Here is a 26,415-nt window from a genome sequence, read left to right as displayed (position 1 = left end):
GGCTAACCGGGGTCGTTGAGGTGCTCCCTCTGGATGGTTGTATCGGTCTTGGCTGGCAGCTGGCACAGGCGTTTGGGCACACAGTACCGTACCCTGTTCTGCTGAGGACAGCTTCTTGTTCACCTGCTGCATCAACTGGTTTTCCTGCATTGATCTGCCTGGGGTTTGCTTTGTTAAGACAGTGAAACGAACATAATCAGGCTTCTGTTAATTTTGTGCCTTCTACCTAGGAAGCTGTCGGATACAGTTTTAGAGAACTAATGGTGACAAGGCTTTGCTGGTGTGGTATTGCTTGACTTGTGTGGTGGAGAGAAGCCTTAAATTGGCAGGAGAGAGTCACCAACAAGCCGGGCCTGTTGCACGTGTTGCAAATGCATTTGCAGTTGGGCTTGTCAGGTTGCTCTTTGTCAAAGTATGTTTCAGAATGAGATAGGCAAAAGCCGCCTGGACACGGTCGTGGGCAGCCTGCTGTAGGTGACCCTGCCTGAGCAGGGGGGCTGGACCAGAGGACCTCCAGTGATTCTGGAAGGCCTTTCTCTTCATTGTGATGCTGGGATTCTGGAATTCGTGCTGGGATTCTGGAATTCGTGCTGGGAGAGGCGAGCGGTGTGGTGTGCTGGGAGTGCCTTGCTCACCACTGTCTCCCTGTGCTGGGAAGGCTGCGTGTATGTTCTGTCCTGAGACACTCAGCGCCTACGTCTGTCTGTCCAGGTGCACCGAGCAAGGTAAAAAAGAGCGTAAGGTCAGAAGTGCCTTTGGGAACTGCTGCGAGCTTCGCCACGGTAGACGGGGACTGCAACTCTTGAAGGGAAGTATAGTCGTGTTGGGGAATAACCGCAGGAGGTAGCTGGGTAAAGTGGCTCCAGCGTCAAGTTCTGATCTGTGTTGGTTTTGTTTGTTTTTTCATGGAGAGGGATGTCACATCTGTGGTCTGCATCAGACACAGGGTCTTCGCTGTTGGGGGCTGTTGGGGTAGAGAGCTGAAATGCTTTCCTCGTCTCACCTTCTGCTGTAGCTTTGTGCTTGTGGAGCATCTGCACAAACTCGGCAAGACAATCTGTAGGCTGCACTTGAGTGAAAAAAGGCCGATTGTAGGATTCTGGTACAGACCGTCTCTGTCACGCTGGTGGCTTTTTAGACTACAGCTTAGGGCTTGGATGAAATGTAGGGTTTTTGCCTAAACCGCCGGGAGCGGGGAGGCTTTCTGCCTAAGCGGGAAAGACCTGACCCGGTGGTACTCCCTAAATCACCTGCTCACTCACTCGCTAAATCCTCTTTCTGCAGGAGTAAAATCCGGCAAAGTGCAAATTCACTGAACCTGACGACTACGAGAGTGCAGAAAGTGACTTTTCCATCTGCTGCTCCTCCAGTGCTTGTGAGTTGCTTCCTGTTTCTCTGGGGAAAATGTCATGGAACCAGTCATGAACAACAATTCAAAAATTGGTATAACTTTTATAAACCCTTTTATAACCCTTCCCTGAAATCACTTTAGCTTCCACCTCTGGCGGAATGAAAGAACGACGCCTGTCAGCTGCAGCCTTTCCCAGAGAGCTAGGGAGTCTCTCCGTGCAAGAGGGAGTTAAAAGTTGCCTTAAAAGATGCCTGACTGTGTCCTGGGTGGTGTCCTTTCTAAAAGTGAAGGGGTTTTTAGCCCTCCCTGCAAACTGAGTGTGCCGTTTCACCCGGGTATGAGCTAGCAGCCCGGGCTGACTGCCACAAAAAGGAGATGGACAAATTCCCTCTCCTTCTTCCCGATGCGTGGTCCTGCCTCCTTCCTTGTGCCACCTCTTATGCTTGCTGGTTGTCTCTGCAAGGCAGTTGAGCTCTCGAAGCTGGTGGAACACCACCTGCTTTTCTGGGTGAGTTTCCTGCCTGCTCAGGGAGTGAACTTGGCTCCTAAAGTGCTCTAAGGCACTGTTAAGGCAGTGCGAGGTGAGCCACAGGAGTACGGTAGTAGAACAAAGGAGCAGATGGAGAGATGGGAGGCGGCGGCAAGTCCTCTCTTTTGGTGGCAGGGAAGTCAGCATGTTTTGTGAAACCATCTCTTCAGCTGCGGCTGGCCATATTTTTAGCTTTTTCGTCAGTAAGCCCATTGCATTGTTGGCCCTTGAAACGGATTTTCAGGTACTACCGTCAGTCAAAACTGACGTCCCTGAACCCTGACTTGGCTGAATGTGATTCTGCTTGAACATGTAATTTCTCCATGTTTATTCTTCTTGGAGCTTTTTAATGCAAAAATCTATCCTCAGCCTGTGACTCGTGGTACGCTCCTTTCTTTGGAAATAGTTTGGAAGTCATAAGTACCTAAGGTGAAGACCAATGGTAATTTTGGCTGCTAGAAGACAACTGACAATAAGTAACAAAGGGTAAAGTACGAAATCAAGGGAAAGGACAAATGGAAAGTTGTACCTGTTACTGAGAAGCTTTTTAAAATCTGATTTTTCTCAGCTCCCATCTTCCGAACCTGTGTGAGTAGACTTGAACTCAGTGTATTGGGCTTTTTCCTGTTATTTCTCTGTGGATACGTCTGGGTCACTTTTTGTTGGTGATCTCACAGGCATCAGAAAAGCAAAGGATTCTCCTTTTGCTCTGCCGGGAGAGCAAAAAGTCTCCCGAGTGCCATTATTTGCAAGGAAAAGAGCTAGAGGTGATGTCTAGGGGATTTTTCACTGCATACTGATGAAACTTCTGTCACTCTCAAGAATAGTTCTGGCTGACGTGAGTCTAGTTGTGCAATTTTTTCCTGTATTTACAGTGAAGAATGCAAGACCTAACAGCTGAGGTAACGAGCAGTCTGCTGCAGTTTCCAGAGGTGACTCTTCAGGCACTTGGGGAAGATGAGGGAACCCTCGGCTCTGTGCTGTGCGGGAGGTTTTCTGGAGGTGAGCATTTTCCTTTAAATTTGGTCTCGGTACAAAGCTGTTCTTGCCTGGAGGCTACCTGAAGCCTCAGGTCATCGTATCAGCTGTGTCAGGTTGGTGCTGTTAAGAGGCATCCTGTTTAGAGAGAGAGAACAAAAAGGGTGCTTCAGCGATGACAAATGCTAATATTAAAACGTGAGTATAGTTAAACTTTGAAGTGGACTTTCCAGGTGATGTGACAGTAGAGCTGGGTGCCTATCTGGAGGTCTAGGCTTCTGTTAAGACCAGGTGGAATCTATCTACCTGAGTGTAAATGCAGGAATTGAGCTCATACTTCCTTTGGGCTGGCAGTAGTTCAGTGAAACAAAATGCCTTCGATTCTTCCTCTACGCTCTAAGACTTGTATTCCCATATGCGTTTAGATCATTTCTAGCAAAACCAAGGCGAATATGGTATAAAGGCTGTCGATCAGGACCTTGTCATCTTTATCGCAAACAACCCAGATTCTTCGGTGCGGGAATGACAAGTAGAAATGCAAAATAACAAGGTGGTTAATTTTAGGAGGGATTGCTTGGGGATTTCAACGGGTGATTTTGAATCATTGACTAGAATGAGGTAGGTCGGTCTTCCTCTGCTAGGTACGTTTATTGAAGGAAAGGGGCAGGCACTGTGATTTTTTTTCAGCTGTTTTCAGTCTTCCGTTGGACATTTGCTTCAGTCCTCTTTCTTTTCTCTCACAGGGAGAAACGGCCTGGCGTGGTTGGCACGTGGTCCTCACCTTGAGGTGGTGAACTGTGTGACAGGAGAGCGGCTCTCTGCGTACCGTTTCAGTGGAGTCAATGAACAGCCTCCCACTGTTCGTGTGGTGAAGGAGTTTTCCTGGGAGAAGAGAACTGGACTGCTGGTTGGGTTGGAAGACGCAGAGGGAAGCGTTCTCTGTCTGTACGACCTTGGACTCTCAAGAGTGGTTAAAGCAGTTGTTCTTCCCGGGAGGGTAGGTACTTTTTAATTGGAGAAACGAAGCTTTGATGTTGTTAGGTGCTGCGTAGGCCTGTTTTAGGACAAGCTTTGGAGCGTCTCTTTGTAGGAGGTATTTTTTCTATCGTGCGTTAACATCCTGTCACTTGAGAGTATCCAGTCAAGACGGTGTTGCTGTAAAATCTTGGGCTTAATGTGCCATTATTGTTGGAGTTTACTGAGAGTAAAACAAGTTTTCTGGTTTTATTGTAGAGCACAGAGTTACCTGATTCTCTCCTTCCGCAAAAAGGCATTGAAAAGCACCTTTGTTTGGCCCTAATTGCTTGATTTCCATCAGAAATACCGTCTTTAAAATGGCTCAGAATTCCATAGTTGTGCTGTAAATGACTTCGACACATTGCCTTGAATCTCAGCCTAGCAAGCAGGCTGAGGAGAACACATTTTTCTGTTGACTTAGGAGAGGAAAAAAGAGCCTCTAGTGAGTTATCTGACAGATTGTTGGGAGGTCACCTTTCAGCCTGCAGTCCTTGAATCTCTGCTCTCTGACTAGTGTGTTTGTGTAGATGGGACACACTGGTGTAATGTTGCTGATGTTTTCTGTCTTCTGTAACCCAGAAACTCAAATGATGTGTGTCCCCTAGCCTCTTATCTTAATGTAAACAAGAATCGGTGGCAGTCAATAGAACATCAAGATTCATTTTTATCATCTTAGAATCTGCAACAACTAACTAACTAACTAACTAACTAACTAACTAACTAACTAACTTCTTAGCCAGCTTTCCATCAGCTGCTTTGGTTTGACTTGCTAGAATACAGGTGGAGTTTTGTTTGTTTGTAATGCTACAGTGTGATGACTAGTAGTAAGCATTCGTATTGGGGTGACTGAGAGAGAGAAATACGTGCAGCTTTAGCGCAGGAGTCTTTGTGTGCTCGTGTCTCTGCTCTAGCAGTCAGTGTTGTCCTGGGATGTGCTGCAACGTGTGCTGAAAGGTCTGTCTTCGCCTTGTGAGACAGTTGCGTGCAGACTGCTGGGCACGTGAGAGAGCAGTGTGCGCTTCCTCCTTTAGGTGGAGTCACCTTTTTATCTGAGAAGCTGCTGCTTTAGGCTGGCTTTTAACATTTTTCTCAACATTCGTGAAAGCGCTGGTGTGCATTTAAAGCTTCTTTTCCTTTATGTGGTTGTTACTTTTCTTCTAAATGCGGACTAGTGTGAATTTTACTAAGCTGGTCTCTCCCTTCAACGCTTTCTAAATACGTTTCGCTCCCATGGAAATGGTGTGTCTCCCATGCAACTTGGCCGCTGCCTCGTCTGACTCTGGAGCCCTGATTTATCCTAACGCCCGTTTGTCAAAGAAGGCATAGACTGTACCGCGGTGCTGGTGGGCTGTGAGCGGTGGGAGACCTCGATGTAGTTGTGTTTGTCTGTCTTAAGCCCCTTGAATACGATAAAGTTTCTTGCGTATAACTGATTTTCTGTGTTTTCCTCCAGTTAATTACTGCGAAGTAGGAAATGGAAATTGCTAAGCTGTACTAATAGAATGCCCCATGTAAGTTGAAGTTAAGTCACTTACCCGCAGGAAATCTAGTAAATGGAAGGCAGTAACAGGTTTTTGTACGGGGCTTTTTTGTCTTTGTCTCTTTTCTTGATCTAATGGCAAACAATGCTTTGATGCTCCTGTATTTACTTTCTCTATTGAGCTTGTCAAAGAGCTCAAATAGTAACTTGTAGTTTTCCTGTAGGTAACCGCTATAGAACCCATAGCGAATCACGGAGGACCCAGCGTGAGCACTCAGCACCTCCATCAGAGTCTGCGATGGCTCTTTGGGGTGGCAGCAGTGGCTACAGATGCTGGCCATCTGCTTCTGGTTGACCTTAGTTTGGATGATTGCTCCTGCACTCAGAATGATATCGAAGCATTGGGTAAGCCTGCAGTTTTTCCACATGAATTTAAACGCAAGAAAACTTCTGTCTTCTAACGAAACAGTATGCATCCCACTTTGAAGACCCTTGTGTCAGACATTTCTGACGACTGGTTACAGGTGGCAGTTTGACATCGTATAGTCCTGACCTGATTAAACCTGGGAGCGTCTGACTGCTCCTCGCAGTGTTGTAAATGCCCCCTCCCGCCAAGATCCCTGTGCCACTATGATTCTTGCCAGAGAGGTGTAGGAATTTTGCCAGGTGAGCCGGTGCGGCCGCCTGGTAGGAAGTTGTGTTGGAGGAGCCCTGTTTCCCGGGAATGCTCTTCTGCTTGTGTTAATTGACTTGGGGCAAATTTTGGGCTTGTTTTTTAAAATAAACCCCACTTACCAACACCCATGCATTTGGATGAATGAAATCTCGAATAGGTGTACTCAGATTGCATACACCGTTTTGGCTATTACAACAGCAGCTTCAGCAATTGGTGCCACTTCAAACACGAGGTGCCACTTCAAATTTCATCACGAGGCCCAAACTCCTGCTTTTCAGAGTCCAGGAAGAATTTGGTTACGTTATTAAGGTTGCGTTTTTACCTAGCTTTCAAACGTGAGTGAGAATACTTGTCTGATCCGAGAGTTCTTATGTTCTTTGAAGACATAAGTAATGGAAATGGCAAAAAAAAGTGTTGCATAAATGGCTATTTTGCCTGGCACGGTAGCATTAGATGATAGGGGTTGTCACGTCAGTGCCTAAAATGCAGCCTAAATGGCATAACGTATTCATTTATTGCTTGGTTTTGTGTGTGTAGATCTAGAAGTTGTCACTAAAAATCCTGCTGAAGTTGCACAAAGAAGAGAAACTGTGACCAGCGAAGGGAGACATCTCTGTTTTCAACTACAAAATGCTTCCGGAACAGCAGTATCAGCCCTGTGCTACATAAGCAGAAGCAACCAGCTCGTTGTGGGTTTCTCGGATGGCTACCTGTCGCTCTGGAATATGAAAACTTTGAAGAGAGAGTAAGTAGGCCTTTACACTTGGCCATGCCTGGAGGTGTGGGGCTCTCGATTTGTTGCTTAAGGAAGCATGTGGATGTAAAGAGAACTTTTTCAGGGACTGACATGAGTATGAGTATAATCTTGGCAAGTTCAGAAATCCTCTTCTGACATAACTTTTCAGTCATACCTGGATCAAGTGGTCCGCCTTCTCCCCAGTGGACTAGGATTGTTTTCCTTATTGTGCCTGTGGATTGAGGAATTGTGGGAAGCATGCTTCCTGGGGTTTTCAGAACCGGTTACTGCAACTGGGGCATCCACTGAAAGGCTGAAGTATGTCAGTGATGTGATTTTGGTGCCGATATTCTCTAAAGTGTCCAGGGTGAAACTAGTGAGACATGAAAACTCAATAGCTGACCTGTGCCTTAAAAATGTATTCTTTCCTGCATGTCAGCTTTGGCCGAAAGAGCAATCTCACCTGAAATATTTGGCTAACTTCTGGTCGGGATTCCCTTCAGCAGATCTGCACTGACTCCCCAGGAGCTGTTGGATGCATAAATAGACAGTGGAGGAATAATTAGGTGGCAAGAGTAGAGTGTGGAGGTACAAATAAGGTTCAGAAGTCAGGAAGAACAATGCTTGACGTAGTCCACGAAACGAGAAACTACCTGTGTTTGGGCCACTAGGCTCACCTTTTTTTTTCTTTTTCGTTTTGCTTTTTTTTTCCCCTAAACCTGTAGGCACCACTCTCAGCTTGAAGGAGGGAGGATTCCTGTCTATGCTGTCACTTTTCAAGAGCCTGAGAATGATCCTCGCAATTGTTGCTACTTGTGGGCTGTTCAGTCTACGCAGGAAAGGTGAATAAAAACTTTAACTATCAGCCACTGAATTAATTCTTTTTTTTTTTAAGGATATTTGTTCCCATACAGTTGAACATGTGTATTTGTTGTGTGTCTGCGATTCTTTCCGGTACGGAAGGTGTTAAACTTAGAATGCAATTTTTACAGGATTTACCAGACGTGAAGAGGGACCTACTAGTTCCTGCCTTCTGTCAGAAGGCAAAGCAACAGTGGCCATATTCTTCTGCTCGCATTCTCAAATGGTTTGCTTTTGTTCCTCGATGACCGCTTCATCATTTGTTTGATAGTCACACCGTGGTATTAAAATACCACTAGGAGCAGTTGAGGCTGCAGATCTAGAACACCAGACGTGCCCACACAACAGCCTGCCGCCCCTAAAGGCGGCGGTGACAGTGTTGCCGATGGCCTTGTGCCAGCGTCAGCAGTCTGTGGAGCCTTGGTGAGGCAGTGCAGCTCCCCGGGCAGAAAACGATTCAGCAGAAAAGCCAATGGGTTCCTGCTGTTCTGCTGAATCAAATCGGACTTGGAAGGGTGCAGAGTGTGCAAGAGGGGGAGGGGAACTTTGGTGGTAAGGGAAGGGCAGAGAGATCTCTCTGTCTGCATCAGCAAGCGATTCCATCAGCTCAGCTGTTGGTAGAGTGGCAGTCTTTTAAAATTTGACTTCAAAGCAGTTTTGATGGAGAACTCTTCATTGTGAAGAACTATTTCCAACAATTCTTAGTCCATACAACATATTACAGCTTTCCAATTGTACGGTTGGCTTTTGCCCCTGAAGCTGTTAGTGTCAAAACGCCCTCCTTCATGTTTCAGTGGCTAAATGTGGCCGATGATCATGTTTTGGGAAGAGGTGGTGTTCTTTTCAGCAGGAGCATGCTATTAGGAAAACATTTAGGTCTACTAACACGACGATGAGGACTATAAAGCAGCTTTGTAACCAAATTTCATAATTTATCCCTTTTTCAGTGAAGGTGATGTGGTGAGTTTACACCTGCTGCAGTTAGCGTTTGGCGACAGAAAACGCGTGGCCTCAGGACAAGTCATGTATGAGGTAAGAGGTGCACGCGTGGGAAAAGCAGACAATAGTAATTTTCTCTAAGGGAGTATCAGTTGAGTTACAGGGGTGAGATTTACCATCAAACTTCAGAGCTGGCTGAAAAAATAATCATGTTTTGCTGAGTCTTCTTGGGCACGGCCTTTGTCCATACCTTTTGGAAAGAAGGCGTACCATTTTATACTGCAGTGTCGTGTGTTCCAGCTAGATCCATCTGCAAAGAGCCCGTATAAATGAAATTCCTGAAGAGGACGCGGCTTTTGCAAATAAAATTATTCTGAAATACCAAACGAATGGCATGTAGGAAGAGAAGATTGGGCCTTGAATCGCTTGGTTTAACCAAGCTTCGGACTTGAAGAAGCTTCTGTCTCTCTCCCTTTCTTAAAATACAGTCATACTCTAGTCTTTGCTGATCTTCAGTTTTATATTCTTGGTTTCCCTTAGAGCTTTGTCAGCCGGACTTCTCACATGAAATGCACCTACAGTGTCTCTTCAGTGTTGATCCTGACACTTAGTAGCTGTAAAGATAACTCGTTCTTCTTTTTGGCTGGGTGACCTATTCAATCTACTCTTAAAGCCAGGAAAATATGTAATTTGGTAGAGTGTACCTAAATGTTAGATCTGGCTCCAAGGAGGATGCGTTCAAAATACAGATGTGAGGTATCATTGTATCTCAGATAGCTAACAGAGACAAGGCGCATCTGTTAGATGTGTAATTCCATTCAGTTGTACGCCTGGAAGTCTTCCAAAATCTTTTTGAGGGGACAGTAATCTTAGTTCAGAGCACGTCTTTCCTCCTGATTTGGTACTTTCTCTTGCATATTCTCAATAGCTATGGAACGAAACAGGGGTGACTCTTGTATCGTGGTACGCTGGTTTTTGTAGGGACTGTGCCTTTTGATTTTTTTGGATTAATTTAGATTTTGAGTGTTTTGCTTATGTGTAGGAAAGGTGCTTCCTCATTTGGCACTGTTGCTTTTGCATAGATAGAGGTTAGGTGTTTGGAAAAGGTGGTGTTTCTTTAAAATGCATTATCTGTCACGGTGACCAAGTAGAAGGATCTTCCAGGGATTCATCGCGTGCTGGATGCTATCTCTTTATCTTTGTTGATGTGCGGGACCTGTGCTCCACAGCGGATACTTTTAGTCTCAGAACACTTCCTTGTAGTCACAGATTGGTTAGTACTACATGACTGTCTGCCTGCATGGCTGTCTGAGTCAAGTTTCTTGTCCATCTTCAGGGGTAGAAAATTTAAGTGTCTCCCGTTTGCTAGGCCAAGTTTGAGTAAAGAAGGAGGAATCTACTGTTGATCCTTGTTCATTGGATAGAGTTCATAGGAGCTCAAAAGACTTTTTCAATACAGCAGTGCTTTTTGTTCCAGGAATTAGGTTTGAGGCTATGAAGCAGTGCCTCTTTGACTGTGTGTCATGGTAAGAGTCACAAATAGGACTTATGGAACATGTGGTACTGTGTTTTTCTATATGCGTGTCAAACTCTCGTCTCCATTGCCTTCAAGGCTGGTTTAAGTCTGCTTAAGTAATTAAACAGAAAGGTATGTTTAAGTAATGCTTCCAAAGACCTTTTTTGTACTGTCGCAGCAGTTGCTAAATCTGGTGCATCAAATCACGATCGTAGAGCGCATCTTTACCCTCGTTCTGCACAATGCTTGCGGATGGGCAGAGTATACACTCTCTACTTTGATATCAGAGTTTGAGCAGTGCATCTCGTTTGAAAACTTGTTTTTGTGTTTTGCTAGTCAATGGAGTCATTACTTAACATCTCCCATACAATGGAGTTCCTTAGAATGACTTTGCCCGGCGTGGAAAGTTTAAAATGCACTGCTTTGCTTCAGAAGCATTTTCTTTTTAGTTATGAAAGACTTTTTTTAATTATTTAATTTTTCTTTTTAGACAACCTTCATATTTATTTGTAACACTTCCTGGAATCATTAAGAGAAAGCTCGCCTCTTCTCAGATTAGGTGAATTAGATGTATCCTATGAGATCATACGGGAATGTGTGGTTTCATGCCAGTTCGTTTCAGAGCTCTGCAAGTTTAGGAAACCTGGGTAGAATGTGGCGTTATCAGTTTATGGGTTGTGTGGGTTGGGTTTCTTTTTCCCTCTTTTTTTTTTAATTATAGAGCTGCTATTTGTCCCCAGTACACCCATTCATGTGTTGTATGGTAGACAGTTTGAATGAATGCTGTATTTGGAAAGACGGTATTTCACTTCATGCTTACTTAAAAAATGGCACTATCAGAGGTTCAACACAATCGTGCCGGGGTTTCTGTGTATCTCAAAATTAGTTTGTTTACTGTGTAGTAATTCGTGATGCTAAAAGCCTTGGCCACGTGCACCCCGTGTCCTTTCTGGTTTTCCCTTTTGCTGTTGGCTGTGCTTGGTGAAGGAGCTGAGGGGTATTTCACCCGTTAGTCTCTGACAAGATGAGAGGAGGAGCTGTCATAGCTTACGTGGCTTGAAAGAAGATTGCTAATCAGTATGAAGTTCTCACAGTAACTAGAGAGGGGTGCACGGTCACTCTGGTGGTGTGCCCATAGAAAATACCTCTTGACAGCTTTAGCTGCTGGGGCTTCTCTAACTTCATCAGTTCTGCAATCAAGACATGGAGCAAAGAGCTTTGCATGCATGTGTGTTGCATCATTTTAGATATCTCTTTGTAGCGATATATTTATTTTTATAAAGAACATTCTTGGATGTCGCAAGGAATTCTGCAAAACATGTTTAGATCTGAAGAATGTTAGGGAAATTCTAAATTTTGAAAAAGTGCAAAGCCTTTACAGCCAAACTTACCCGTTACGATTTGACACTGCATTCTCTTGCATGTCAGGCGTAGTTTCTATTTACCATCAGAAAGAGGCTCATGCGAAATACACAGTATAATAAGCCTATTCTGTTAGACTGTCTTTCATGTTTAGCCATAATGTATGTTTTTATCTTAGAATGACCTTTGCTGTCTTCTCTGATTTTTCCCCCAGGGTTTGCAATACTGTGGCGAAAAGTTCAGTTTAGATCTCACGGGTGGAGTCTTTCCCTTGAGAGGCCAGATGAGTACTAAATTAATCAGCTGCCAGACTGTCGAAAAATTCCGCAGCGACGTTGACGGAGAGGATAGCGTAAATGAAGGTTTGTTCTGATGTCCGTGTTTGGTGATTTTAAAAGAAGTGCTTTTGGAACCTAAGCAACGAATGCTGTTCTGTCCCCACAGTCTGAAAGTCTTGCCTAGCTGCATAGACTAGATTGTTGGGATTATTTACGAAGAAAAAATGGATGCTTAAGTTATGTGGGACTTCTTTAAGGGAAAAAGTGGGTTTTATTTTATGCTTGCTGACATGCTATCGCGATGTATGGTGGGGCCGTTTGTATGATGATGGTCAGTCGTTTTACTCCTCCAGCTGCCATCTTTGAACAAGAAGTTCAAACTCTCCATTGCTTAGGAATGTTACCAGAATTTTTTCCCTTCTTCAAACCGATGTCCGCCTCTGCATCCAGATGGTAGCCCGTCACAAGTGCTGTTCCCCAGGGCACTGCACTGGGGCCACTTCTCTTTAGTATCTTGACCAGTGATCTGGACGAGGGGACAAGAAAAAGGGGCAGTGTGACTGAAACCTATCACAGAGATGTTTGCTATTCCGTAATTACTGTAATCACTCTTAGGAAGTGTTGTGTTTCACGAGTGACAGAAGAGAATGAAGCCAAAATAGAAAGTGGTGTTTTAAAACTATCGGATCTATCGTATTTTCTACAAGTCAGAAACAACGTCTTGTCTTTTACAGTCACGTCTCCTGACACCAGTGTCTCGATCTTCAGTTGGCAAGTGAATACGTACGGTCAGGGAAAACCATCTACTTACCTGGGTGTATTTGACATTAATCGCTGGTATTCTGCTCAAATGCCAGATTCGCTAAGGTAGATTTTTCTTCAGTAGTTTTCCATATGCCTGCCAATAATTCATTTGAATGTCGGCATTTAGCTTACGCGCTTGTTTTCTTTAAGGCCGGAAGAATTCCCTCATGAGTGCCCCTATTTTGCACTGTGGTCGCTGGATACCGTAGGGAGCGTGACTTCTCCGAAGCTCCTTTTGGATATTCTGGTCCATGAGCGGAGTCTAAGTCGGGGAGTTCCTCCTTCTTATCCACCACCTGAGCGGTTTTTTCATCCAGGCAACTATAACTTTGGTAGGTATTTCACTGCTTTTGAGAGTGATAAGCTTAAAATGCGGTCAAATGCCATTCATTGGTTCTCTTGTTCAGTCATTGTTTGTCATTCAAAACCCAACCCAACCCAAAAAAACACCCAGTCCCCCCCAAACCCAACTCTGATCACGTTGTACTGACAAGGTATTTACTATTGTGGAACATATCTGACAGCCGGCTGAGTTTTGGTGCTTTTGTAATGTAGCCGGTGAAGTGGTGCTGGTTATAGCCTGAAATGACTGTGAACTGAAGCTCAAAGCACTCAGTTATATGTTTCTAGATACCGGTGTGTAAAAAATGTAAAGTGGTCATGCCATAACTGTGAGAGTACGGAAGGTTGTCAAACGTTCCCTGTTTCTGCAGATGGTACGTGCTTGCTGACCTCCGGAGTCGTTCACATGACTTGCACCGGCTTCCAGAAGGAGGTGATCTTTTACTGTATCTTTATTGCGAGTGGCAGGAGATGTAGCTTTTCTAAGTTTTCTGTTGCACTGCTTTCCGTGTTAGGGACCGTTTCATGCTCATCCTGCCCGTCCACACGCATAGTTGCAATTGTATCCTGTCGCCAGTTGTATGCAAATGGTAATGTTTTAGGTCCCCTCTTGGGACTGTACAACTGCCGTTGTCTCCTCTTGAAGCACGATCGGGGATTGAATGTCTAGAAAGGAATGCAACGTTGCTCCAGGAGCAAGAACAAAACCACTGTAGAAGGCGGGGAAAGGTGTTACTTCTTTATTGCCCCTCAGTCGAACTGCCTGCATAGTCTTGAGTTAGAGTTTTGATCCCCAATTCTCTTGAAAAAGGAGGGAATGGAGAAAATGAAAAATGACATAACTGTTTGAGGAGTGAAAATTTTGTTTTCTCCCAAACTCGGCCAAATTATAACTTCTGAGCCACGGCACAGATTGTGACAGATAATTTTGAGTGAAGTTTCAGCTCACTAAATGTTTCCAACATGAATCGGCTTCCATACGAATAGGCATAGAAAGGATCTTCCAAAGCGTGAAGTTGCATGTTAGCTGAGCTTACATAGAATGTATTTTGTGTCAGTGTTGAGGGAAAGAGCAAGGCCTGTGTATAGACAGAGAAGGTAGAAAAGACTTAATTACGCAGATTGCTAACCTAAAGCATCTTAGTGGTTCAGGCTGTCTGACGGTGTCAGTGAACATTTAGATTCTTCCTTTTAGAGGTTATCCAGAAGCGTAGTGACGGAATAACAATGCTGTCTTAATCTGTCGTTTTCGATCGATGTTTCAGACCTTGAATTTTTTGAAGAAATCTGGCCCTTCAATATGGGAAGCCATTCAGGAGAGCTACAATAGGTGTCTTGTAGCTGGCTTGCTGTCTCCAAGACCAGTTGACGTCCAGCCATCCAGTTTGAGTCAGGTGAGTGCCTATGAGGGAATCAAGGGGGAAATACATCCATCTGGTCTGACAGGGCTGGAGGGGCTACAAGACACGATACTCCAATTTGAAATACAGGCGTGACCTGAGCTAGCAGAAGTAACCGTATCCTTAGATCCAAAGTAGTGACTTTGACTGGGAACAGCCCTAAGAGATCTGGCTTTAGAGACCCCTCTCTTAATTCGGTGCCACACACAGATGCGCACAAGGAAGCGTGCAGTCAGTGCTGGTCATGCCCAACATAACGCATGTGTCCCCCAGAGTAACCCCCATCCCTGTCAGTTTCTCAAAGCAGTGGTTCAGTGCAGTAGCCGACGATGGGGGCGTCTCCCTGGGATGCGAGCTCTTGCAGACGTCGGCTTGCTGCACTGTCACTGTACGTGATCATTTGCTTCCAAGGAAGTGGGCTGTGGTAAAGGATTACTGCTGTCAGCTCTCCCTGGCAATTTCTTCACGGCTTGCCCTCGTTTTCCCTTCATCGGTAGGCTTTTCTGCATCCTCTCCGGGCGGATCTTCACCTCTGTAGCCTCTGCCTTGTGCTGCAGTAGCCCAATTTGCTGCTCTGAGACTGCCCTCTTGCAGCTGCAACACCTTAATCACCTTTATCTCATGACACTCGCTACCTTCTATGTGCTTTATGCCACCACAGTGACTTCACTCCCCCTGCCATAGGTTTTCCATTTGCAATGCACCAACCTTTCCCTGGAGCGATCAGCAGGAAGGGGAGAGCAGCCTTCCCGCTGCCCTCCTCTTCCTGTCTCCTGCATTCGTCACCACATTTGTGGACGTGTGTTAGGACATGAACGCTTCTGCACAGTGTGGTAGCTCAAAGACATTTCTTGGCAAGCTGGCCAATGGTGTGTTTCCTTGTCTGAAACCAGTTTTCAGAAAAAGATGGCAATATCACATGTGTGTTCTACATGTGTAGAAGTCGCTTTGAATGTCATGATTTTGCCTAGAGGGGAAAGATACTTTTGAATGTGTTTAAAAAAACCCAACCAACCAACCAAATCCCATCCCAAAAACCAAAGTAAAAACTTATGAAGGGTCCTCTCACCTGAGAGAAGTACGAGAACACCAGCTGAGATAAGCTACTACTTAATATCGCGCGTCTGTGCATACCCGTGATTTATCCTTGTAAGGATTACCACTACACTATAATACAGTATTTGAAGAGCCTAACATTTAAGCCATTAGGATGTAAATGTTTTGCTTCTTTTCTGTCACGTTACAAAATTCCAACGTACTGTTTTGGGTGTCAGAACTGCTTCATGTCTTTATGGTCTAGAAAGCTGCTTGGCCGTAGCTTCACTGTTTCCATGCAAACGTTGCACAGTTGTGTTTGTCCTGTCCCCTTCCTGTGTTCCTGATGGCAAACTTATCTGCACAGATGTGTAACGCGTATTAGCAGAGGATGTTTCTGGACGTAGTAAGTCGGAACTCAGTACGTGAAGACTGTAATGCAGAGGCACGCGAAGAAAGATTAGAATTAGGCTGCAGTAAGTTGAAATGTCAGAGGAGAAGTGTGTTAATGTGTTCCTCAGAGCAGTGAGCAGTCCAGCCTGTGGCTGGAATTAAGAGAAAGGACGTGGCATTCCTGGCCTGTGTCCTGATTGACTTTGTGATGTCTGAATGAGTATACAGTTAGAAAGAAACATTTACTGTTGATGGTTCACATGGTGCAAGTAGGTAAGATTCTCATTTGAGTTTGTCTGTTACGTTTAGGAGGAGCAGCTGGAAGCAGTATTGTCAGCTGCTGTCCAGACAGGTTCTGTGGGACTTCTGACTGGATGCATTAAACATTGGATATCTGAAGGTAATACTTGGAACGTTGTTTTTTTACGTGGTACCTCTTTGAGTTGGAGCCTGTTGATTCATTTCTTTTTTGTTCTCTTTGTTTAAAGAGCAGCCAAGGTCTGCTGGTAATTTACGGTTTGTTCTTGAGTGGACATGGAACCAAGTGATCTCTACAAAGGAAGAATTTGACCAAATCTGTGAGTACTAGTGTAGTCATTCTGCAAACCTAAAGTCGTTCTTTCTGATTGAGCTTCCTCAGTAATACGCCGCTATAGGATATTGCACGCGGTCCTTGAAGTGCGCCTTGAAACTCTGGAATTGCTCTGTCGGCTAACGATTTAATATTTATTCTTGAAAAGGTGTTCCGCTGTTTGATGGCTCTTGCAACTTCATTGACGCCCAGACATTACAGTCTCTCCAGCGCTGCCAGTTGCTTTTGAGCAACCTTAGCACGGTCTTAAACTGTTTTCTCACAGAAGCACAAGAGCTTACTGGAAAAGGTTTGTAGTAGTGCTACAAAATCTTTGGTATGTTTTATTAAGATTTGGAATTGTGGCAACATGGGCTTTTGTTGTTTTTGAGGATTGGAAGACAGTCACATTTAGCTGGGAGAAGGGGCTTAAAGCTGAGCGCTTGGGACCACCAGAAAACACGCATGGAGTTCAGGGCAACAGTTTATGGTGGAGCTCATGCAAGGGGGTGGGGGAGGCTACATCCAGAGAGAAGCTTAGTAGGCAACTGGGCTGAAATTACAGCAACCGAATGTGGTATTGCTGAAAATTATTCCTTTGAGTTCTTAGCTAGCAAGTTCTAGTTGCATGCAGACACCGTGTTGCAAATTGCTAAACAATACGAAGGAAGCGTAAACGAGTAACATGCAAAGTAAGTTACTTGAGTTTCTACAGCTTTTTCTCTTAGAAATGGTTCTTGGCCTATTGAGAAAAGAAAAGAATATCCCTTTGCTATCAGAAGAATCTCTGCTACGTGAGAAACAGATGTCTTATTCCTGCGTGCATTTAGTAGTTCAGGCTTTGGGGTTTTTGTTTTTTTTTTTTTTTATTTTAGCCTTTAGTGAGTTTAGTTCTTTATAGGGGTTGCTTTTTGTTTTGGTGGTGATAGTGGGTTTTTTCTTCAAATAAGAAAGCGATACAGCATGAAAAACGCAAAGACAAAGATTTCTAATGTGCTATTTTTATACTTTTGGTTTAGTAGGATGAAGGGAGTTTTGTGAAAATGAACAGAATTGCATAACGCTAATCATCTCCTGCCTTTTTTCAGGTTTTGCAGACGTGACAAATAAGCAAGCGGTAACCGGCCTCATTTCTTTGTATGCACGAGTGGTCATCTGGTTCTGTCGATCCGGTCTCCTTCCAGAGGGTTTAGGTAAGCGTGACCTGTCATACGTTTGTAACAAGGCGACCATCCAGTGAGTGACTCCCACGAACGCATGCTTAGCCATGTTTTTGTAACGGTTTCGTCAGGAAGAAGTCGTGCTGGTTCAGTGGCAGGGTGTGCTGAAGTTCTGTGGGTGAAGTTGAGATTTTGCTGGGTTGTCAAGTACACGGCGTAGAATGAGGCAGGCAGTTTCTTTCCTGGGTGGATTTTAGGAATAGCAATGGACCCCTGACGTCAAGGCGCTGCTTGTGTCCACAGCTTGAACTACTTGAGATTTTAAACAAAGTACTATTAAACAACAAGTACCGGAATGCTTGTTTTTACAGTGAGAGCATTACCTGCATGTTTTGAACTTTCTATCAGTTGCTTGAGGAGAAAGTACACCTTGGAAATCCTTCTTTAGTTGGATGGATTAGAAATTCCATTGTCAGCCTTAATTGTCTCACAAACAATTGTTTTAAACAATGGTTTTAAAACCATTCCCTTTGAGAACTGGGTGGTTTTTTTTATAGTGAACTTCAGCTTACCCTACACGTTGTGAATGCTGCGTGAACTGTAACCTTGAAACGGCACTTGGGGCAAGAAGGAATTGAGTCTTGTCTCTTAGAGTTCTTTTAGCAAAGGCAGAAAGAGGATTGGCTTCTTTCAGAGTTGGAGGCTTCTTGATGCTTAGCTTGTACGATCTTCTGTCTCTTTAGGCAAAAATTTTCGTTTACAAGTGTGATATGACTGCTTTAACTTGCTTCTACTTTGTTGCCTGTAGATGACGATACGTGTTTGTCAAGACCTTTCTACAATTATCCTCTGATTGAGAGCTGCTATACTGGTCAGCGACAGAAACTTGAGCGTTTATCAAGGTAAGAGCTAGAGGAAGACTCTAGAACACTTCCACGGCAAATTCAGAAGTGGAAGGGAATGGCTTTTATCTCAACAGTTGCATGGGCTATGCGTAATGCCGCTGCCAGCAATACTCTTGACTTCAGTGACACGTGTGTTCTGTTGAACAGAGAGGTTACTTTCCTGTGTTAAAACGGTGCTATCTACCTCTGCTTAGTACCATTGGTTGGTATCATCATTTTTCGGGAGTCTACTTTATTCATTGGCTAATGTGTATAATTTCTGACTACTGAAAAAGGCCATGTGATTAGGACAGGATCAGTCACCTCCAGTTCAGCAAAGCAGGGTGTTCACAGAACAATTGTTTTGGAAGCAGAAGAAAGCGTGTTTTTTAACAAACAATCATCTCCGTCCTTGACTGGTAATAGAGGGTCATAACTGTATTGGCCTAAGTCCCCTTCTCCCAAGTACGTGGTGTGATTTCGTAAGATGGTTGGAGTTACATGGAGTTGTCACGCCTCGCACTCTGCTGGCTGTCGGATAGAAGTCACTTGCTAACGTCAGCTCTCTTTCCTGGACTAGCTGCCTAGCACATAGGCGGCATGCCTTGGATTAGCCGATAATAGGTTTTTCTTTGGAAATTGTACTGAAAACTGAATAAAGAGCTGACCAAGCTTCGGCGATGGCACTGTGACCAAGAGGCTGCAAGGTGAGTTAAGGTGGAAGCTGCAGGGTAGGAGGTATTGACTTCAAAGTTCATCTTCCTTGGCTTACTTCTCAAGTAACTTACATACAGGCTCGTGTGTTCCTTCGAAGCGCAGAGCCTCTAGTGTCCTTTTTCTGCTTTGTGCCATCGGGAGATGAAAGGGCAGGGCTGCAGTCAGCAGAAGACTGGAGGAAAGCCGTTACACCGGGAGGCTGGAATTAGTGTTTAACTCTGTCCAAATCCTTGCTACCTTTTGTTCCAGAGGAAAATGGGACTCGGACTGCTTGATGGTTGATGGAATGGTTTCCCAGTTAGGAGACCAAGTGGAGAAGCTGTGGCGGAGAGATGCAGGAGGAACTGGGAAATACCCGCCTGCCAGTTTGCATGTGAGTGTCCTGTTCACTGAGAACAACAACAAACGGCCGCCCTCCCCGCCAAACCCCACCCAAAAGCCAATGATTTAGGGAAGACAGGCGTTTTTTCAGAACTTTTAATTTTTCATTTCAGGCACTGCTGGATCTCTATTTGCTAGAAAACATTGAAGAAAACTGCAAACACGCAATTGTATCCTTTCTAGTTATTTTTATTACACCTCCAGGGGATGCACATAAATGTTCTTCAGTGTTGGTCGCCGACCTGTTTCGTAACATTTGTCCTTAGTTTTTCTCAAAATTTAAACACCGTTTAAAATTTTCTAAAACACCCATGATGGGTTATAAAACAATTTCTGTTTCAGAGCCAAAGGATTTCTAAGAGTGGTTTACCAGTACCGGATTTTTGCTGAAATCACGGGTTTTCCAGCGCAGCTCACGGTGCTTGCTTTGGTTCCGTTGAAAGTGCGGGCACACGGAATAAGCAACAGGGAGAAGAGAAAAGTCATGGGGCAGAAACTTAATTTTTAAGCTGCTGAAATACACAGCCTTGCTTTTGCTGTTTGTTGCCTAACCCGCGAGGGGAGCCTAGAGAGCAAGGGGCTTAGAAACGCTTATAGCCCAGAGCTGTCTTGTTAGATGATGTCCCTAAAAACGGACGTCAGAAAGAGAAAATGACGCTACCAATGAGTGACCCGCATACTGGTTTAAATCCAGTTTTAATCATTCGGAGCTGAGCTGTACTGTAAGGATGCCACAATTTACACTGTTTTATAGACGCTGGACATGAGGGAAAAACCCAACTGTGGAATTTATTTGCTGTAATAATTGAGCGTTGGATGCTCCAATGTTTTGAATGTATTTTCTGCTTCCTACCACTTTTATATTCTTACTTCATTATGTTTTTCTAAAGGTAATGTGATAAAGTTTTGGTCTTACAAACTGATTAGCCTTAATGAGATACCTGATGTCAGACAATTTACTTGCTGCTGGATATCAAGCGTTCCTTTCCGAGTGAGACAGAGACTTCAGTCGACTCCTTTGCAACTGCCTTTGGCATGCCTTGGGGACTTGTTAAGCTTGTTGAAGGTTTTTGGCTTCTAGATCACAATGATTACGAAGTAAGTATGGTAGAGTTGAGTTAGAGATACATGGCAGTACAAAGCTATAATCTAGAAAATGATTTTAAAACCCGATCTCTAACTTGTACAGAATTCACTGGCCCTGCTCTTTCATCCCGCTACAATCAAAACGGCGTCATGGCAGCACAAGAGAATTATTCAGTCCCTCCTGTGCCAAGGGGAGCATGGGCAAGCCCTCAGATACATCCAGCTGATGAGGCCACCCACGGCAAGCAGCGGGGAAGTGCAGCTTCTCCTCACTGTGTTGCTCTCCAATAGGTAAAGAAATACACCCCACCATTTTGTCACGCAAATCTTGTGAAAATGGAGAACAAAGAATAGAAATCATCATCCCCTAAGTTTCCTTTAAACTTTGAGTACAAGACTCTTGGGGCATCTCTTTGGTTATGCTATTAACATGCCTTTACGTCTGAAACATTAATTACAGGTGCATGGTGGAGGCTTGGGGTCTGTTGCACCAACATGCCGCTCAGGCAAACTTAGAAGACCTCTTAAAACACATGTACGAAATGTGCCGGGAGATGGGCCTGATGGAAGACTTGCTGAAGCTGCCCTTCACAGACACCGAACAAGTAAGTGGGAGCAAGGAAAAATGTTCATCGTCTCTTTGAAAAGAGAAAAGGCAGAGCCATAACAGATTTTTGGAATGATTTTTTTTTTCTCATAGGAGTGTTTGGAGAAGTTTTTAAGGACCAGTGCTGGTGTTCAGAATCAAGAATTCCTTTTAGTCTACCATCTGCAGCGTGCCAACTACATTGCAGCACTAGAGCTGAATCAATCCATGAATGTCAATCTTATGGTAAGCGTGAACTTGTGTTCTGGATTTGTGACGCGTTTGCTGTTTTCTGGAATCATAGTTTTCCAGTGACTCAAACTTCTAAGGTGGTTTGGAAGTCGTAGGTCCTGCATTTGAAAACTGTCATGCGGCCAGGTGGTGTGCGTAGGTCGCTTTTTCTTGCTTGTTTTAATCTTCACATCATGTTGTCCAGGGTAATTTCCAGTTGTCCCGTATATTCAGGGCACTGGCGTTTCAGGAAGAACAAGGGAAAGCCTGCTATGTAGTAAGTCGTTTGCAAATTGCAGGTGATATCAGAAAATTGCAGGTGATAACAGGCGTATCAGAAGAAGGTTCTGCAGAGTGCCAGCATTGTTTTAACTTCAAGTTGTAGGCTCTGTTGCTATTCCAGTCTTCCTTCCACTTTGCTAAAAGTACCAGGTGAAATCGGTGTGTGCGGATGGGTAGAACTTGCCGCTGTTCTGTGCAGTGGAGGTGTTTTCCCACACCCGTAGAGGAAATCGGCTCACTAATGCGAAATAGCACGGAGAGGTCTGTGCAATGAACTTCTTGTAATGAGTTAAGCTTTTGCTTTCCGCTTTTCCTTCATCAGAACGACGGCGATCATCGCTTGACCGACAGAGCAGTTGCCAGAAATTCTCTATTAGCCCAATATGGCAAGATCCTTCCACGAATTGAAAGGCAGCTGGCCGTAGAGAGAGCCAAGCTTTACCATTTGCCTGCACTGGCCTCAAGAGAAGGTAACTTGTAGCGGGGGGAAATAGAGGGGAGAATTCCCTGTCACTTGGATGACACCAGGCTGAAATTTTCCCCCTCTTGCTTTCCAGTCTCAAGACCAAAGCCATTAACTCCAGTAAGAAAACAAGCTAAAGCAGGAAATGTGCGTCGAAGACCAAATTTTCTGGCGAAAATATTGTCCAGAATTAAAGAATCCTGGGCAGGAATGAAGGAGAAAACCGGTTTCTCACAAGGTGGATTTTAAAGATGCTGTCGTTTTTATAGCTGCTAAACGTGCTGTTTCTTCAGCAGGATGTTTCTAAAATTGAGGATGTTTCTAAAATGGGACCTGTTGAGATCCAAACAGGAGAGCAAGCAGTTGGGTTTCAACAGCACCCGCCAGTCCCTCACTAGAGACAGGAACAAGAAGAGACCTTAGATGCATTCACTTATTCAGCTTGTCTCGGCTTTGGGATTTAGGACAACACTGTAGAGAAGACGGGGCTGGACTTGGGAATACGCAAATCCCTCCTGGGAGTCAATGGAAAATTTGGGTTGGGAAGAAGGCAGCAGGTCACAAAGCTTCCGCAGTCATTCCCGTAGCAGTGCAGTGAAGGTGTTTCTGCTTTCGTTATAACTGGTGGGTACTGATGTAGATGTAAGCGCCTGGTTTTGGCTTGTGGGCCCTCACTGAATTTAGGACAAACTGCTTACTGCTTTCTTGTTCGTAGATTTGTAAGCATAAAAGGAAAGTTTACGCAGACTAGTATTTCTTGACTTTAGTTTTGAAGCATGGCGTGTTGCTAATAATATATCGCTTTAGCAAGTTTTGACGAGGTGGGAGGCAAGAAAATAAGCTGATTCTATGGAGACTGCTGTTGAGGGGCTGCTTCCTTCTGCCGTTGTTGGCTAGCACTGCAACTTAGAGGGCTGGGCAAAGGTCTTTACACATGGATTCAATTATCCCGACCATCCGAGTCCCTGGAAATAAGTAACGGTTACTGCTTTTGTTCTCACCGTAAAACCCCGAGTATCTTCACGTGGATCTAGAAGGAACGAATACTTGCTCAGCACAGGGAACGGGAAAAGACGAGGTGGAGCTATTTAGAATATACTGTGTTGTCTCAGGCAGTCCAAGCGGTTCCTTGAAGTGCAGGGTTGAGCTGTCGGATGTGAGGGCTGGCCAGTTGGACAAAGTGTTGCCGACTGGAACTTTCAGCTTTTCTCTCATCGTTGCCTTTTACCCTGTTAGATGCAGAGTGGGTCGCCGTGTGGGCATTTGTCGTCAGTGCAGGAAGTACTGCAATGGGATGATTTCTGCCAGTTGTGGCTACAGCTCGCATTGTAAAACTGCTCACTTTGTCCAGGAGTGGTGGCAAATCGTAGTCAGGAACAGAAATACCAGAAACGGGGCACGCGATGGCGTACACTGAACACTCTCTTCTCCGTCCCTTAAACACAGAGGCTGTCATCGGTAGCAGAGAGTACACTGTATGTTTCTGACTTTACACCCAGCAGTGATCTGAAAGGAAAAGCGGCATTTCACTGTCCTCAGTTTCATCTGTGTGAGTGTGAAGTCAGTCTGTTTGGTAATGACTATTGCATTAACAGGCTTTTTTTTAACTGTAGGTGGTGGAAGATAGTGCGCTTAAGTCACCAACCTCAGAAGCAGCACCGGCAACGCCAGGATAAAGTGAAGGACATCCATCGGGCGATCGTCCATACAGCTAGGATTCTCCAGAGTCATAGTCAGCATGTTGTTTGACTGTCAATAAACATTGTTGAATGTGATGCAGCTGAAGGAGACGGAGAGCTTTTTACACCTCAGAGTAATTTTCAGAGACAAGCGTTGTAATAAGGAATGCCCCCCAGCCCTCCTCCTCTCGCTTAGCTTTTGTAGCTGAGCAGACGGCAGAGGGTATGGAACATCCCTTTGGTCAGTTTGGGTCAGCTGTCCTGGCTACGTGCCCTCCCAGGATCTTGTCTTTTTTCCTCCTGAGTCCTTTCTCAGACCCAGCCTTCGCACCGCACCCCTAGCAGCTCCCTCTGCATCTCCGGGATGATCAGTTCGCCCTCCTCTACGAGCAAAGGAACCCAGAATATCTTCCAGGAAGGAGAACTGGAACCCCACGTGGACTGATGGAGTAAGGTGGGCTGTAGTTAGTGATTTTTCCAGTTAAAGGCTTTACAGACCGTGATTACACTTGCAGTTTTATAGAGTTTGCTCAAACTGCTTACGTTGAGAACTGGAACTGCAAATCAGAATGGCAGACTTGCATTTGGTCTTAAACGGCTATGTTAGGCCTTCTGTAACGTCACCTGCCTGCCTGCAGGAACACTCGGAATTAGGAGAATTTGAGATTTGAGGTTTGTGCGGTGACGTCATCCTGGGAGCTTCGTCCAGTTTTGTATGGACTGTATCTATTTCATTCTTTCCCTTTTTATTTTATTATTAGGATTTCATGAAAGCAGTTTAGTTTCTCCTAAGCTCGTAAATCTCTCTCTACCTCTCCTCCTCGTCTCCGTGTACGAGAGGTTGGGGGGGAGCATCTGTCGCCGGCCATTGGCCAATTCGGCCAAAACCACGACAGATTTATTGGCGCCCGACGTGGGGCACGAACGCAGCTCTGATAGATTGCCTGAATAGTTTGAATTCCAGCTTGTTCAGGGAGAACAGAGAGTTCACAGCATGTCGGTCTTACGTGAAATCTGGTATCGTGCCTTTAGAGAGCTTTGTATGAAGTTAATGGATGCAGTGGGGTTTAAGCGGTCAAATATATTGCATGGCCTGTTTCTCGTTTGTGTTTGGACGCGGTGGTCTAAGCGTGCCACGTTGGCGTGGGTTTGCCTTCAGAGGTATAAAATAATTGCTTGGATAACGGTTCTGCCTGCCTATCTTGGGCATCTCGTGATGGAGGCTTTTCCTAATTACACTTTCGGGATGGATTCTTTTCCTCATTACGCTCTTGGTCGTACCTGGGGAAAGTTGACTTTGCCCTTCGGTGATGATGCCAAAGCGACAGTAACAGAATCGGGATGAGAAACCTTCGGGCCGTTTCGAGAGTGAAGGTTACTTTCATTCGTACGTGATCCTGTTGTCGGTTTTCCCGAGTGTGTTGCAGGGCTGGTTTATTGTTAAATATCGGTGCAGGAGTGAGTATGATGTGACATGTGATGTTGCTACTCAGACCCCGGGGCCAAAGCCGAAGACAGCAGAAACTCGGGCAGCCCTGCCACCGAAAGCTGCAGTAGGAATTCAGACAACCCCCCCACGGAAAGCTACAGCAGAAACTCAAACAACTCAGGTGACTGCCCAAGCCGCAACACAGGCACAAACAACGCCACCGGCCCCGACACCAGCCCGAGCGGCATCGGCTGCCCCCCACCGGCCCCGGCATCGGCCAGGCCCACGGCGGCTGCGCCGCCCAGAGGCCCCGGCGAAAGCCACGCCTCCGCCCATACAGGCCAAAGCCACGGCCCGGCCGTAGGGACACCGCCGCCAGCGGCATGGGCTGCCCCCACACGGGCCCCGGCAAACGCCACGGCTCCGGCCCGGAGGCGGTGGAGAAAATGACTAAGACAATAGCTGAGCAAAATGAGAAAAGTGCGAAACTTCTTCATGAAATGCTTGAAAAAGTGTCTGAGAAGGGGAAAGAATCCCACTCTTCCCCTGAACAGAGCCAGCTTGCAGTCATTAAGAAACAACGGTAGCGATTCAGCTTTTGGCCACCTCACTTGCTCTTCCTCACTTGGCGGTACAGTTCTGCTCTGACTTTGCGAGCCTGTCCAGCTTGCTGGTCTCCTGGGCACCGTTTTCCCCACTTCACGGTTCAGTTTTCTATTGGAACCAGAAGAGGGAGGGGCTAGGAAAGGCCAAGTGGGTGCTACTCTTTGCAATGATGGCGTGCTCTCCTGTCATTCCACCTTACGAAACCACGCTCTTACGGTCTTTAGTTCCCCATAGAAGGCAGGAGTGGGTCAGATGACGAGTAAAGAGAACGTCTTGTTTCTGGCCATGTTTTCCGGTTCCTTCTGGAAAACCGTCTGGGGAGAGTTGCCTCTTAAAATCAGGGCGTGGGGGCGCTCAAAAAGCTCACGCGAATACTGAGTGAGAATGCTTGGGACAGTCTGGTAAGGAACGAAAGCAAAAGGAAGCTTGTTTCTGTATGTTTTCTGCCTTGACCCTATCTTCAAAGAAGCCCATAAATAATTCTTTGGCATCGATTTTGTAATTCCAACATTGCAAAACGTTTTCCTCTACTGAATACTGTTGGTAATCAAAAAATCAATTTGATACTTCTCTTTCTTTTCAGGACCACAAGAAAAGGAGGCTCTTGGTCACCTCCACCGGTGGAAATAAAATTCGTCTCTCC

General features: G+C 45.2%; 1 protein-coding gene across 1 annotated transcript; it reads left to right on the top strand.

Moving 5' to 3' along the window:
• Positions 1-2,761: 2,761 nt before the first annotated feature.
• On the top strand, positions 2,762-22,289 carry LOC134513830 (protein ELYS-like; the record flags this gene model as incomplete). Its single annotated transcript, XM_063331004.1, has 24 exons — positions 2,762-2,882; positions 3,602-3,855; positions 5,580-5,760; positions 6,569-6,776; positions 7,493-7,609; positions 8,576-8,660; positions 11,660-11,807; positions 12,458-12,590; positions 12,678-12,859; positions 13,241-13,302; positions 14,135-14,263; positions 16,007-16,097; positions 16,186-16,275; positions 16,438-16,578; positions 17,357-17,461; positions 18,237-18,330; positions 19,279-19,402; positions 19,524-19,580; positions 20,362-20,508; positions 20,600-20,787; positions 20,957-21,101; positions 21,197-21,328; positions 21,918-22,065; positions 22,153-22,289. Coding segments are annotated over exons 1-24 (3,219 nt in total), but the record flags the coding sequence as incomplete, so codon positions are not given.
• Positions 22,290-26,415: the final 4,126 nt, after the last annotated feature.

Source organism: Chroicocephalus ridibundus, chromosome 3 (genome assembly GCF_963924245.1).
Source record: "Chroicocephalus ridibundus chromosome 3, bChrRid1.1, whole genome shotgun sequence".
Lineage (NCBI taxonomy): Eukaryota > Metazoa > Chordata > Aves > Charadriiformes > Laridae > Chroicocephalus > Chroicocephalus ridibundus.
This window is presented reverse-complemented; position numbering and strand designations above follow the sequence as displayed.